Raw genomic sequence first — 11,061 nt, forward strand, 5'->3', positions numbered from 1 at the left:
TCAATTATGATGGTATCCACAGCTTTTCTTCTTCTGTGGAAACAAAAGCAAAACCTCATCCCCCACCTAATACACATGCTGGTTTCCATTCTGAGGTCAGCACATCTTTAAAGTACACAGGGTGATTTAATTCTGTAGTTTTTTCCTATTATCCAATGTCTCTCTGCAGCTGTTGCTCCTTTCTTATTAGCCCTGAGAAAATTCAAAGTTAATAAAGCATTATGCAATATATTTCTGGGGTTTTAGTTTAACCCCTTTTTATTTATTTAGCATATCCTTTAGAGTTTGATTTGATCTTTCTACGACTGCTTGGCCTGTAGGGTTGTGTGATATATCTGTAAGATGCTTTATATTGTAATAAGCAAAAAACTGTTTCATTTGACCAGAGACAATGCTGGAGCATTGTCAGTTTTAATTTGTATAGGTATACCCATAATGGCCATAACTTCTAGCAAATGAGTGGTTACAGAATCTGCCTTTTCGGAACTCAGAGCAGTTGCCCATTGAAATTTGGAGTAGGTATCAACGATGTGGTATAAATATTTCAATTTTCCCAATTCTACAAAATGAAACACATCCATCTGCCAGATTTCATTCCTCTGAGTACCCTTTAGGTGATATCCTGCTGGTAGTAGAGTTTGATTGTATAAAGTACAAGTAGGATGTTTCCTTATAATTTCCTTGGCTTGTTGCCAGGTTATGAAAAAAATCCTTTTTTAAACCCTTAGTATTGACATGATTTTTTTTTCATGAAATTCTGAGGCCTCCAGCACATTTCCTATAAATAGTTTATCAGTCTCATCATTACCTTGTGCTAGAGGTCCTGGCAGACCTGTGTGGGATCAGATGTGTCATATATAAGGGATGATTCCTAATCCTGATTATTTCTTGTAACTAAATAAATAACAAAGTATCATGTCAGAGATTAGCCTTTTTTCATGTCCAAAGTGTTCTCATTGGGTTGGTTTGGGTTTTGTTTTTTGAAGGTCCAGAAATGTCTTTGGTGTGTGTGGCAGACTTTAAGGCGCGTGCACAAGAGCTGCTATCTGAGACATCGTGGGACTTTATTGAAGGAGAAGCTGATGAGGGCATCACATACAAGGAAAACATCACAGCATTTAAAAGGTCTTCTCTTTATCCTTTGCATTGTTACTCTAGTGTGCATTGCTTGAGAACTCCTTAGACGGTGACAGTTCTGGTGTCTGTCTTTAGCGAACACAACATATACAGGAAAATGGCTGGCTTCTGTGCTGGTTTATCATGGCATGGGGGAAGTGGCATAGGGAGCTGGGGAGAAGTTTTGTAGAGAGAATCTTCTTAGATCTAGGGGAAGTGAGTTCTCAGATCTCTGCATGCCGGCAACTTTGTAAACAAGTGAAGATGGAACAGGCCCAGCTGGGGTGTCTGACAGAGAATCCTGCATGTAGATCTGGAGCTCTTGGGCTCCTAAAACCTCGGCCTTGAAGGAGAAAAATGTGAAGGAAGGGAAAGGACTCAAGTTTGGAGAAAATGAGATCCAAGGGTGTTTAGGGTGAGAGTTGGACTTGAACACTAACGGCTGGAGCATATGTCGACCAACAATAGCTATAGCCAAGCTTCTATCTGTCATCAAATAATGTTTTTGATGTCATTTGTGGACTCCCCTACCTTCCCTACAGCAGTGTATAAGTCAAATGAATCAATCTTCTGAGGTGCTCGGGGCAGGGGGAGTGGGGAGACATGATTGTTTTCTTAGGATTTGATCCTTTTAATTGCCTTGTCTTTCTTTCTGGGGACACCTAAAATTCCTTTCTTCCTTTTCTTTCCCTGTCTAATTATTGCTGATAAAGACTAAATTAAGCATCTAAACACTGAGTGGCAAGCCACAGGAGCAGTACTCTGACAGAGCAACACAGAGGCTGTGGGGGACTCCGGTTCACCAACAGCTCAGGAGTTGCTGGGTTCATGTGGGGAAATGGTTTCCTGGTGATTAGCCTCTCTCTGAGCCTTCACTGCTTACTCAAGATCAACCAACTAATCCCACCAAGGGCTTAGAGATCTAAGTCTGCTCAGACCCTCATTAGGAACCAGGGTCCCAGCTGCAGAAAGCATCATCACGCTAGAGAATAATCCACCTTATTGTCTAGTGCAGAATCCACCTCCGCCCCAGATACCTGAGAGATGTGTCAGAGGTGGACACCAGAACCACAATCCAAGGGCAGGAGATCTCGGCCCCCATTTGCATCGCACCCACAGCTTTTCACTCTATGGCCTGGCCAGATGGAGAGAGGAGCACAGCCAGAGGTATGAATCATCCCTTTCCAGAAGGCCAGAAGAGAGTGAGAGGCCTAACCCTGAGAAGGGCCAGGGAGCATCAAGACTTTTTACATAAAGGCCTTAGGGGGCATTAATCTTGTTGGAATTAAGAATGACGGCAAAGCTGGGCAGTGCCTTTAATCCCATCACTTGGGAGGCAGAGGCAGGAGGATCTCTGTGAGTTCAAGGCCAGCCTGGTATATATATATATATATATATATATATAAAATAAAGGGATTGCTTAACCATTGCTTGCACAGCATTAGATGTAGACTGTAAAAATACATGCACTGGCATTAATTTTTGATTAGGCCACATTCTCTGGCCACTAATGTAGCACCATAGTGAGATTAACCTGCTGGGGAGACACTGAAATGATGAAGGCAAGAAATGAAAAATAATAATTTTATAGCCAGGACACATAGTATTATCTTTTCCATTTGATAAATAGAGGAACAAATAAAGCCACATAGGGAAGGAGGAGTGGGACTCAGTCTTCTTATTTTCAGTTATGTTCATCTTCCACTACAAAGCTCATGATTTTGCAGTGGAACATCTCTTGTCTCTAAATCCCCCCTCTCTTCCACCCAGGAACTCATAGGACGTTTGCTTTCCTGCCTGAAGGGTATAATACACCCAATGGCATCTCTGAGGATTCAGTAACATCTCTTGTTAGAAAATCTTCATCATCAAAACCAAGATTTACAGAGCAGCTTACACACAGAAGAGAACACAAGCACTAGGCCTCTCTATTGAACCAAACAATCTCTCATCCTGCCCTGTGAGGAAGTAGAATGAACTTGGGCTTTCTCTACACTCACTGGGCAACCTGGTCAGAGGCTACTTCAAGCAATTCTGCCTTCCAAACTGGTTCACACCCTCTGCTTTGCAGCTGCTCAGGAAGCCGATGTCTGCTACATTACCAGCATTTATGCCAGCTGTACCCTAAAAGACATTGTTGCTGCTGCCCCCAGAGGCTTCCGATGGTTCCAACTCTGTGTGCAGTCAGATTGGGAGCTCAACAGGCAGCTGATTCGGAGAGTAGAAGCCTTGGGTTTCAAAGCTTTGGTGATCACTACAGATGCACCAGTACTTGGCAAAAGGAGACGGATTATAAGAAACCAACTGAATTTAGAAGCAAAGCTGAAGGACCTCCTACCACCTGAAGAGGTGAGAAAGATACCAGACTCAAAGGGCATTACTTATAAGAGTTTAGAATGAGGAGAGAACATTATTATGCCTCTCTCCTTCCTTCTCCTCCCCTCCTTCCTTCATCACCCATCACTCCTGTCCTTCCTCCCTCTCTCATGCCTTCTTTCCCCCTACCTGCCTTGTTGTGGCAGATACTAGAGGGGTAGCAGTTAAAGTGGTTGACCAGGTTTCAGCTGCCCAGAGCTTCCAGGCAGAACTTAAAACCAAACGCTCCCATCTCTGAAACTGCTCAGCCTGTCATCAGAGATGCTCAACCAAGGTTGATGTTGGGAGACAGGAGAGCCTTAGAGAGGAGCTGTGCAGGAACTGGAGAGCAAACTATTCATCTAATATTTTCCATTTTATGATGGACTCAGGAAGTGATTATTTTGCATGGAATATATAGACAAACTGACTCTCAGAAGAGGACACTCACAGCACAGGTGTATAGCTAGCTAGTCCAGCCAGCTGGGGCCCAATCTGCTGCCTTGAAACTTAAAACACCTCCAGAAACATCAAGGCTCCACAGCACATCTTTTGGAAACCATTCAATTAAGGGACTACAAAGGACACTTCCTTTGTTAAATTCTAACTGTGGAAAGAGATGTCATGTCCTTGAGAATGAAAATCATGGCTATAGTGACATTGGCCCTTTCAGCTTGTGGGCAGCTATGATTTTTCTGGGTGTTCTTGAACCAGGAGACACATCAAAATTTAAGGAAATCCTCTGCATATGGCGAGGCAGGGCTTGCTTAAGGTTCTTATTGCTTTGGTTTTATTAGTCCATGCATGGCTCAACCATAAAATGTCAAAGTGGCTGGACGGTGATGGCCCATGTCTTTAATCCCCAGCCCTCTGGAGGCAGAGCCAGGCCTCAAACTACTCAGAGATCTAAGTCTGCTCAGACCCTCATTGGGAACCAGGGTCCCAGCCTGATCTACAAAGCAAGTTCCAGGACATCCAGAGCTGTTACATGAGGAAGAAGAAGGAGAAGGAGAAGGAGAAAGAGAGAGAGAGAGAAAAGAAAAAAGAAAGAAAATGTCAAACTGACCCGTAACTAATTTTCTTCTTCATCTCACATACTGAATTCTGCACCCCTTTAAAGATAGATTTGTCTTATCTGTCATTGTGTCTCCAAATCCTAGAGTAATTATCAAGCAAAGACATTGATTAATGGTCAATGAACAAGTCATTGAAGTAGAAATTCTTTATAAAGCTTTTGTGAGAGGAAGGAGTTAGAATCAGTGTTGCGTAGCATTGTTCGAGTTTCATAGCTTATAAATATGAGTGCTCCAGGTTTGTGTCATCTTTTGAGTAAATCAAGTGATGTGAGAATTTAGGACTAACATTCACCTTTTCATTCCCTGCAGAGAAATTCTATACATTTTCCAAGTACAACTTTCTGCTGGAATGATCTCTCCTTGCTTCAGAGTATGACTCAATTGCCCATTATCCTCAAAGGGATTTTGACAAAAGAGGATGCAGAATTAGCAGTGAAACACAATGTCCAAGGCATCCTTGTTTCCAATCATGGTGGGAGGCAGCTTGATGAGGTTCCTGCTTCAGTAAGTAGGATGACTACAGAGGGATGTTTCTAAATGCTCTATGGATGTCTACACCAAAGCCCTCTCCTAAATCTGGTACACATTGTCCTCTCACTTATCATGGGTATTACCTATTGATTTTAAGGATGGTTAATTACTAAAAATACATTATACACATGACTATTTTTGTGAACTGTATGTGTAACATATCTAAACCTTGTGAGACTGCTGAGAAACAGATACATCCTTATTGTACAGTTAGGATACTGGAGTCTAGAGACATCAACTAATGTGTACAAGTTCACAATAGATAATGACGTAGACTAAGGGAGATGTTCAAAGGCATTGAGGACCCTGCTTCAGCCAGCAGTGATCAGATTAAAGCTGATGTGTCTTCATGGATTTTTAGAAACCAAGATTTCCTATTTGACACAATGCAGGAAGAAGCAGCACCTCACGTGGACGCATAAGTGTTTTTTATAATGGATCTGAAATGCCCTGATTCACTAGTGCATAGAACACTGATGAATCATTTATTAAGAGCTACACTAGCTTACACTAGCTCACAAATGTGTGTCCGTTCTGCACGGTTTTTTTGTGAGAAAGAAAATGAGCAAAGGGAAATAGGGAAAATCTTTAAATGGGAATTGGTTGTTAATTTGTCTTCATAGATAGGTGTATGCTATATTTTCCCCAAAAGCTATTCTCATTTTAACAAACAGAAGTGAAGCTTTTTTCTCCTTAGTTCCTTTTGCCTCATAAAATATCCCTGAACAAAAGGAAATGATTAAAAAACACCACTAAATTTTATCACAATCATTGGTGGGTTGTTTTTGGTACTTATTATTACAAATAAATCTTTTTTGTTTTAAAAATATACACATATTAATATGTTTCACAATTTCCTTCTTTTCAGTTACCAATGTATTAGGCACATACTTTCATTATTTATAAGTCTCTCGTCTTTTTAATGATGCATCATGAATGGACAATTTATATAATCAACCCCTTATTGTTGAACATCTGGTTTGATTCCAGTATTTCTCTACTTGGTTTCTTTTTGTTTGGTTTGTTTGTTGTTTCAGACAAGGTCACACCATGTAGCCCATACTAGCTTTGGGTCCTCAGTCTTCCCATCTCTAATCCCTGAGAGTGGCAATTACAGGTGTGTGCCACTATATATGACTTACTTTTTTAACTATTTTAAACAATGTATCAGTGACCATCTGTAAAACTAAAGCATGTGTCTTTGATTAATTCTTTAAAAGACATATTCCAAGAAGCAGAAATTCCAAAGCTGCTCTAGCTGTGTTCTGAGGCTTATAGAACTGAGCGATTTCAGGCACCCGCCACCCCTTCTCTACCAGGCCCTCCCTGGTGAGAACAGTGTAAGGACAGGCCTGTATGGAGAAAAGGCTCACTGGGCTGAGTCTCTCAGTGAAAGCTAGATTGAGAGGGATAGTCGTGGGTGCCTCTCAACACAGAAGAGAACATGGGATTGGAAAGGGGCCCTGGTTTTTCAGGGATCTGGCTTACAAATCTCGCTCACTGTCTGTGTTAAGAGGGCTTCATTGTTAATAATGGTTTTTGTATCTGCTTTTTTCCATTTCTTCTTGTATATTTACTTTCAATGAGCAAAAAGTTTGATACAAAAAAAACCCAAAACCTCAGTGGAGATTATCTCGAGAAAACACTCCCCTCTCTGAGCAGTGACTCAAATCAGAGTGTTGAACCAACAAGGATACCAGGTTAAGGACCAGAATGCAGCTTTGGACTTTTATCTTACCAACAATTCTGTCTCATCATTAAGCCTGAACAAGGCCCCTCACAATTGCATCTGCAAAAAGAAATCCTTAAAAGGGATGAGTAAGCCTGTTCTGTGAGTTTCCATAGAAAACAGTCTTTGTGCTTCCACTTGGAATCAAGACACTGCATTTTCAGAGAACTTCAGTAAATGTCCTGTTCTGACTCATTAAAAATAGGCCATTCTGCACCATAGGCTGAAATCAATTTCTACTTTTATTATTTCATGTATTTGCTTTTAATTAATTAATTTATTTATTTATTTATACATTTTTTACATTTCTTTATTTATTTGGTGTGTGTGTGTGTGTGTGCATGCTCACCTGTGTCTATATGTATATGTGTGCATGTTCATCTGTGTCTATGTGTATGGATGGGTGCAAGAAATGCCTTCACCCTATGAAACATCTTGCAGGCCCTATTTTTGGCTCTTCTGAGAGTTTTATGTAGCCCAGGCTGACCTTGAACTCCTGGATCTCCTCATCTCTGCTGGGTTTATAGGCACTACCACTCTTGGCTTCTGCATTCTGTTTCTAAATTATTATCATCTGCAGTACTGAGTATGACTAGAGGAGTTTTTATAAATACACTTATTTCCTTTTTCACAGCACCATAAACAATTCCAAATAACACTGGGACATGAGTTTTTACCAGTTATTATATAAATCCGAAATACATCCAGTACTCCATACACACATCAAAGGACAAAGTTATGTCCTCCCTGTTTTTAAAAATTATTACTCTGCTCAGACTTAGGCAGCTTTCTGATGGGTTCCTTCCACAGTGTCAGGGCCTGGGGCCTCTGTTTCAATGCCTCTCCTTGGGTTCCTTCAGAGGAACACAGATAGTAACCAAAGGAGCCCAGAACTGCGTCTTCAAGGACCCTCATCCCAAACCTCAGGAGGGTCCTGCTGTCCTCCTCCTTGTAGACTTGGAGGAGCCAGGCACCTGCAGGTGCTGGATGGGGATGGGGTGGGTAAGACAACTTAGCGTCTATGTCTGGAACTGAGAGAAACCAGGACAAAGTGACCTCGTTTTCCTTTGTCTTCCAGAGGTGTACCTTTGTCCTTTGTGTTGTTGCTGCTACACTCCTATCTTTACATCTCAGATGAGGACACTGGGGACGAGTTACCCATTCATGAAGACTTAAGAAATGATGTTGCCGTTCCCCAAGACAGGCTGATGTTTAGACACTCAGGCCACGACTGGCCATATTTATTCTTCTAGAAAAGACTTAGTCCCCGAGCAGTGGGGACATCTCTCACTATGACATCTCAGAAACAGAGATGATAGAAGGATAATGAAAGTCAGCAGGTTCCGTAGTGCCCAAGTGAACACTGTGCGTGGGAAGATGTCCCCTGAATATGAAAGCAGGAGCCAAACATAGCCAACATGGAGGGGATCTTCTAAAAAGGCAGAGGCTAGACTGGAGGTGAAAGGGGAAGTAGCTGGAGGGCCGGTGAGTGAGAGTCTCCTCTGGTCCTCAGGAGTCTCCAGGCCTCAGGGGGAGGATGCTGAGTTCCCCCAACTGCAAGCACAGCTGGAGAAAATCGTGACAGGCTTAGCCTTTGCTTACATTTCCCGGCCCTGTTCTACTTTGAGAGGACATTCATCTCCTGAGCCAACGAGAAACAAAACAGAAACACCTGAATCTAGGTGTGCATTTCTCTTTCAGATTGATGCTCTGATAGAAGTGGTGGCTGCTGTCAAAGGGAAAGTTGAAGTCTACATGGATGGTGGGGTTCGAACTGGCAATGATGTGTTGAAGGCACTGGCCCTTGGGGCTAAGTGTGTTTTCATTGGGAGACCAATCCTCTGGGGCCTTGCCTACAAGGTAGGTTTTCTGTAATCCAACTTCCAATGAAGACATTTCCTAAAGTTCTTGCAAAACAGTTTCAGGTCACCTCACCTTCAGGCCTATGCTGTGTTCCACAGCCCTCACTTTCAACTTTCTCCCTTTGTTTTCTTTTAGTTTTTACATAATTCTGCTTTCACCCATTCTATCCTCCCTGAAACAGTTCTGACTGTGCACACAGCTTGTACCCAACAGGTGGTCAGAATGTTCTCTCAAAGCTCTGTCTCCCCCCTCCTACTTTTCAGGGTGAACATGGTGTTAAGGAAGTTTTAAATATTTTAAAAACAGAGCTCCACAGGTCTATGACCCTTTCAGGTACGTATTCTGTTCTTTCCCCCCTCGCCCCCCATTCAGAGCTTCAGGTGGTTAGTCTACAGACAGAAGCCGAAATCCTTCCCTCTGGTTAACCCTGCCTTGTCTTGGTAGTTGTCCTGAAGACAGAACAGGGTAGAAATGTTCCATAAAGAGATTGAGGAGTGCTCTCTGACAGTGGAAATCCTGTGCTGTTCTCAGACTCACTGTCAGTGCGAAGTTAGTTCACTCTGGGGCTGCCTAAGGCTCCCACCCCTGGAGTGAAATTCAACCATTTCCTACCTTCTTTTAGGAAAAGAATCTCTTGGTGGGTACATTTTTGGGATGCATGTGTGTGGAGGTGAAGGTGACTACACCAAGTTCAATCCCACACAGCCTCTTAATAAGTTCTTTCAGCCCTTTCATCACCAGGCCTTCTCACTGTCCTTTCTCACAGCTCCCCAAGTCACCATGCTAGCTCTGCTTTCTTCTTCTTTTTTTAAATCTATATGTTGAAGTTTAGCTCTAAACTCATGCTACATGCCAATTAAGATCTTCTGATAGTGAATTATCATTCCTTGTCAGAAAGTTCCCTAGAAGGCTTTTGGTGTTTGGGTACTTACCCTATCTGGTACAGTATCCCTGAGTTCCTTCTTCCTAACAGACTAGCATATACCACCTAAGTATAACCACCTTATCAGAACTGAGCTAAAGACTTTTAGTGTATGCTGTTAGGTTTTAGGTGCTAAAATTATGTGTGTGTGTGTGTGTGTGTGTGTGTGTGTGTGTGTGTTCTTACATTTTAATGTGGCTATGTGTAAACTGTGAGCAACTATAAGATTATTGATTCCCACCGAACCAGAATTAAATATCCATTTGATATGAATAATACTTTATCAAGGTAAGCACAAAGATTAAAAGCTTGCTCCTGTCACATCATCCCATGCCTATGGAAAAAGAGAAATAAGCTCTGTGATAGAGAGAGGAAAACACACACACACACACACACACACACACACGTGCATACACGGGGGTGAGGGTAGGGAAAGATAGAGACAGAGAGAGACAGAGACAGAGAGAGACAGAGACAGAGAGAGACAGAGACAGAGAGGATGTGCAAAAGCAGGCATGGAGGTGAAAGGACAATTCCTGAGAGTTGCTTCTTTCCATCCATTTTGTGGGACTCAAACCCAGGTCATCAGATATGAATCCAGGGACCTCTCCCTGCTAAGCCCTCTCACCTGCCTAGAAGCAAGCTCATAATTACGTGGTTCTTCCAGGCTGCCGATCAGTCACTGAGATCAGTCCAGACCTGATTCAGTTCCCCAGATTATAAAGATCTACTGAGACTGCCTGCAAGGGGAAGACAAGTCTTCAACATGGTGTGCAATGCTATTACTCTTGTGCCTCATCCTATCAAGTAGTGTGAGTCCTGTACCCTCAAAAATAGAGAGGAATGGAGAAAAGACAACTAACAGTTCTCATCACAGTACAGTTTTTTGAAGGAATAATATCTAATGCTCTACAGGATAACTATAGTTGATAACAATTAATTGACTATGTCGAATAACCATGTTCCAGCAAGAAAGGAAATAGTTATGTCTCATGTGACATACCAGTTAACTTCATCTGATTATTATGTACATTGTACATTATTGAAATGCTTTACTATACCATAATTTGTGCAATTACTATGTATCAATTAAAATAATAATATATGTTCAAAAAGAAATGGGACAGGCTTACCTTGATATAGTTTTGCTCATTCTATCCTGAAAGGTATTTTGGGAATTTTAAAATTTTAATCCATATAGTCAAAGTCTGAAACATAAAACAGCAGAGATCAGATGAATGTTTGAATTATTCAAGGTTCTGTCACAGGATATTACAGAAATTTTACGATCTATTTCCTAATGTCCTCAAATAGTAGATAGTAACTGGCCTCCAAAAAAAGAAATAGCAAAAGGAAGATTTTGAAATTCATTTTCAAGACTCTATGACTAGATTAAAATGAACGATTCCAGTCTTTCACCAATATGTGAAAAAGAAGACATCATTATTCTGGTAGTTTTGCCCAAAAAT

At 41.6% G+C, this 11,061-nt stretch overlaps 1 protein-coding gene across 1 annotated transcript; it reads left to right on the forward strand.

Annotated features, from left to right (window-relative positions):
* The first annotated feature begins 988 nt into the window (after window positions 1-988).
* On the forward strand, window positions 989-10,315 carry LOC131912600 (2-Hydroxyacid oxidase 2-like). The gene is made up of 7 exons (XM_059264909.1): window positions 989-1,125; window positions 2,132-2,283; window positions 3,188-3,465; window positions 4,857-5,051; window positions 8,509-8,667; window positions 8,934-9,003; window positions 10,260-10,315. Exons 1-7 carry the CDS (start codon window positions 995-997, stop codon window positions 10,313-10,315), a joined length of 1,041 nt encoding a protein of 346 aa, XP_059120892.1. The 5' UTR covers window positions 989-994.
* Window positions 10,316-11,061: the final 746 nt, after the last annotated feature.

Source organism: Peromyscus eremicus, chromosome 6, assembly GCF_949786415.1.
Source record: "Peromyscus eremicus chromosome 6, PerEre_H2_v1, whole genome shotgun sequence".
NCBI lineage: Eukaryota > Metazoa > Chordata > Mammalia > Rodentia > Cricetidae > Peromyscus > Peromyscus eremicus.

Excerpts from the sequence above, each read along its gene's own strand:
- LOC131912600 (XM_059264909.1), top strand. The coding sequence starts at position 995 with ATGTCTTTGGTGTGTGTGGCAGACTTTAAGGCGCGTGCACAAGAGCTG. Across the intron at positions 2,284-3,187 it reads AGAGAGGAGCACAGCCAGAG|CTGCTCAGGAAGCCGATGTC; the intron begins GTATGAATCATC and ends TCTGCTTTGCAG. Across the intron at positions 3,466-4,856 it reads ACCTCCTACCACCTGAAGAG|AGAAATTCTATACATTTTCC; the intron begins GTGAGAAAGATA and ends CATTCCCTGCAG.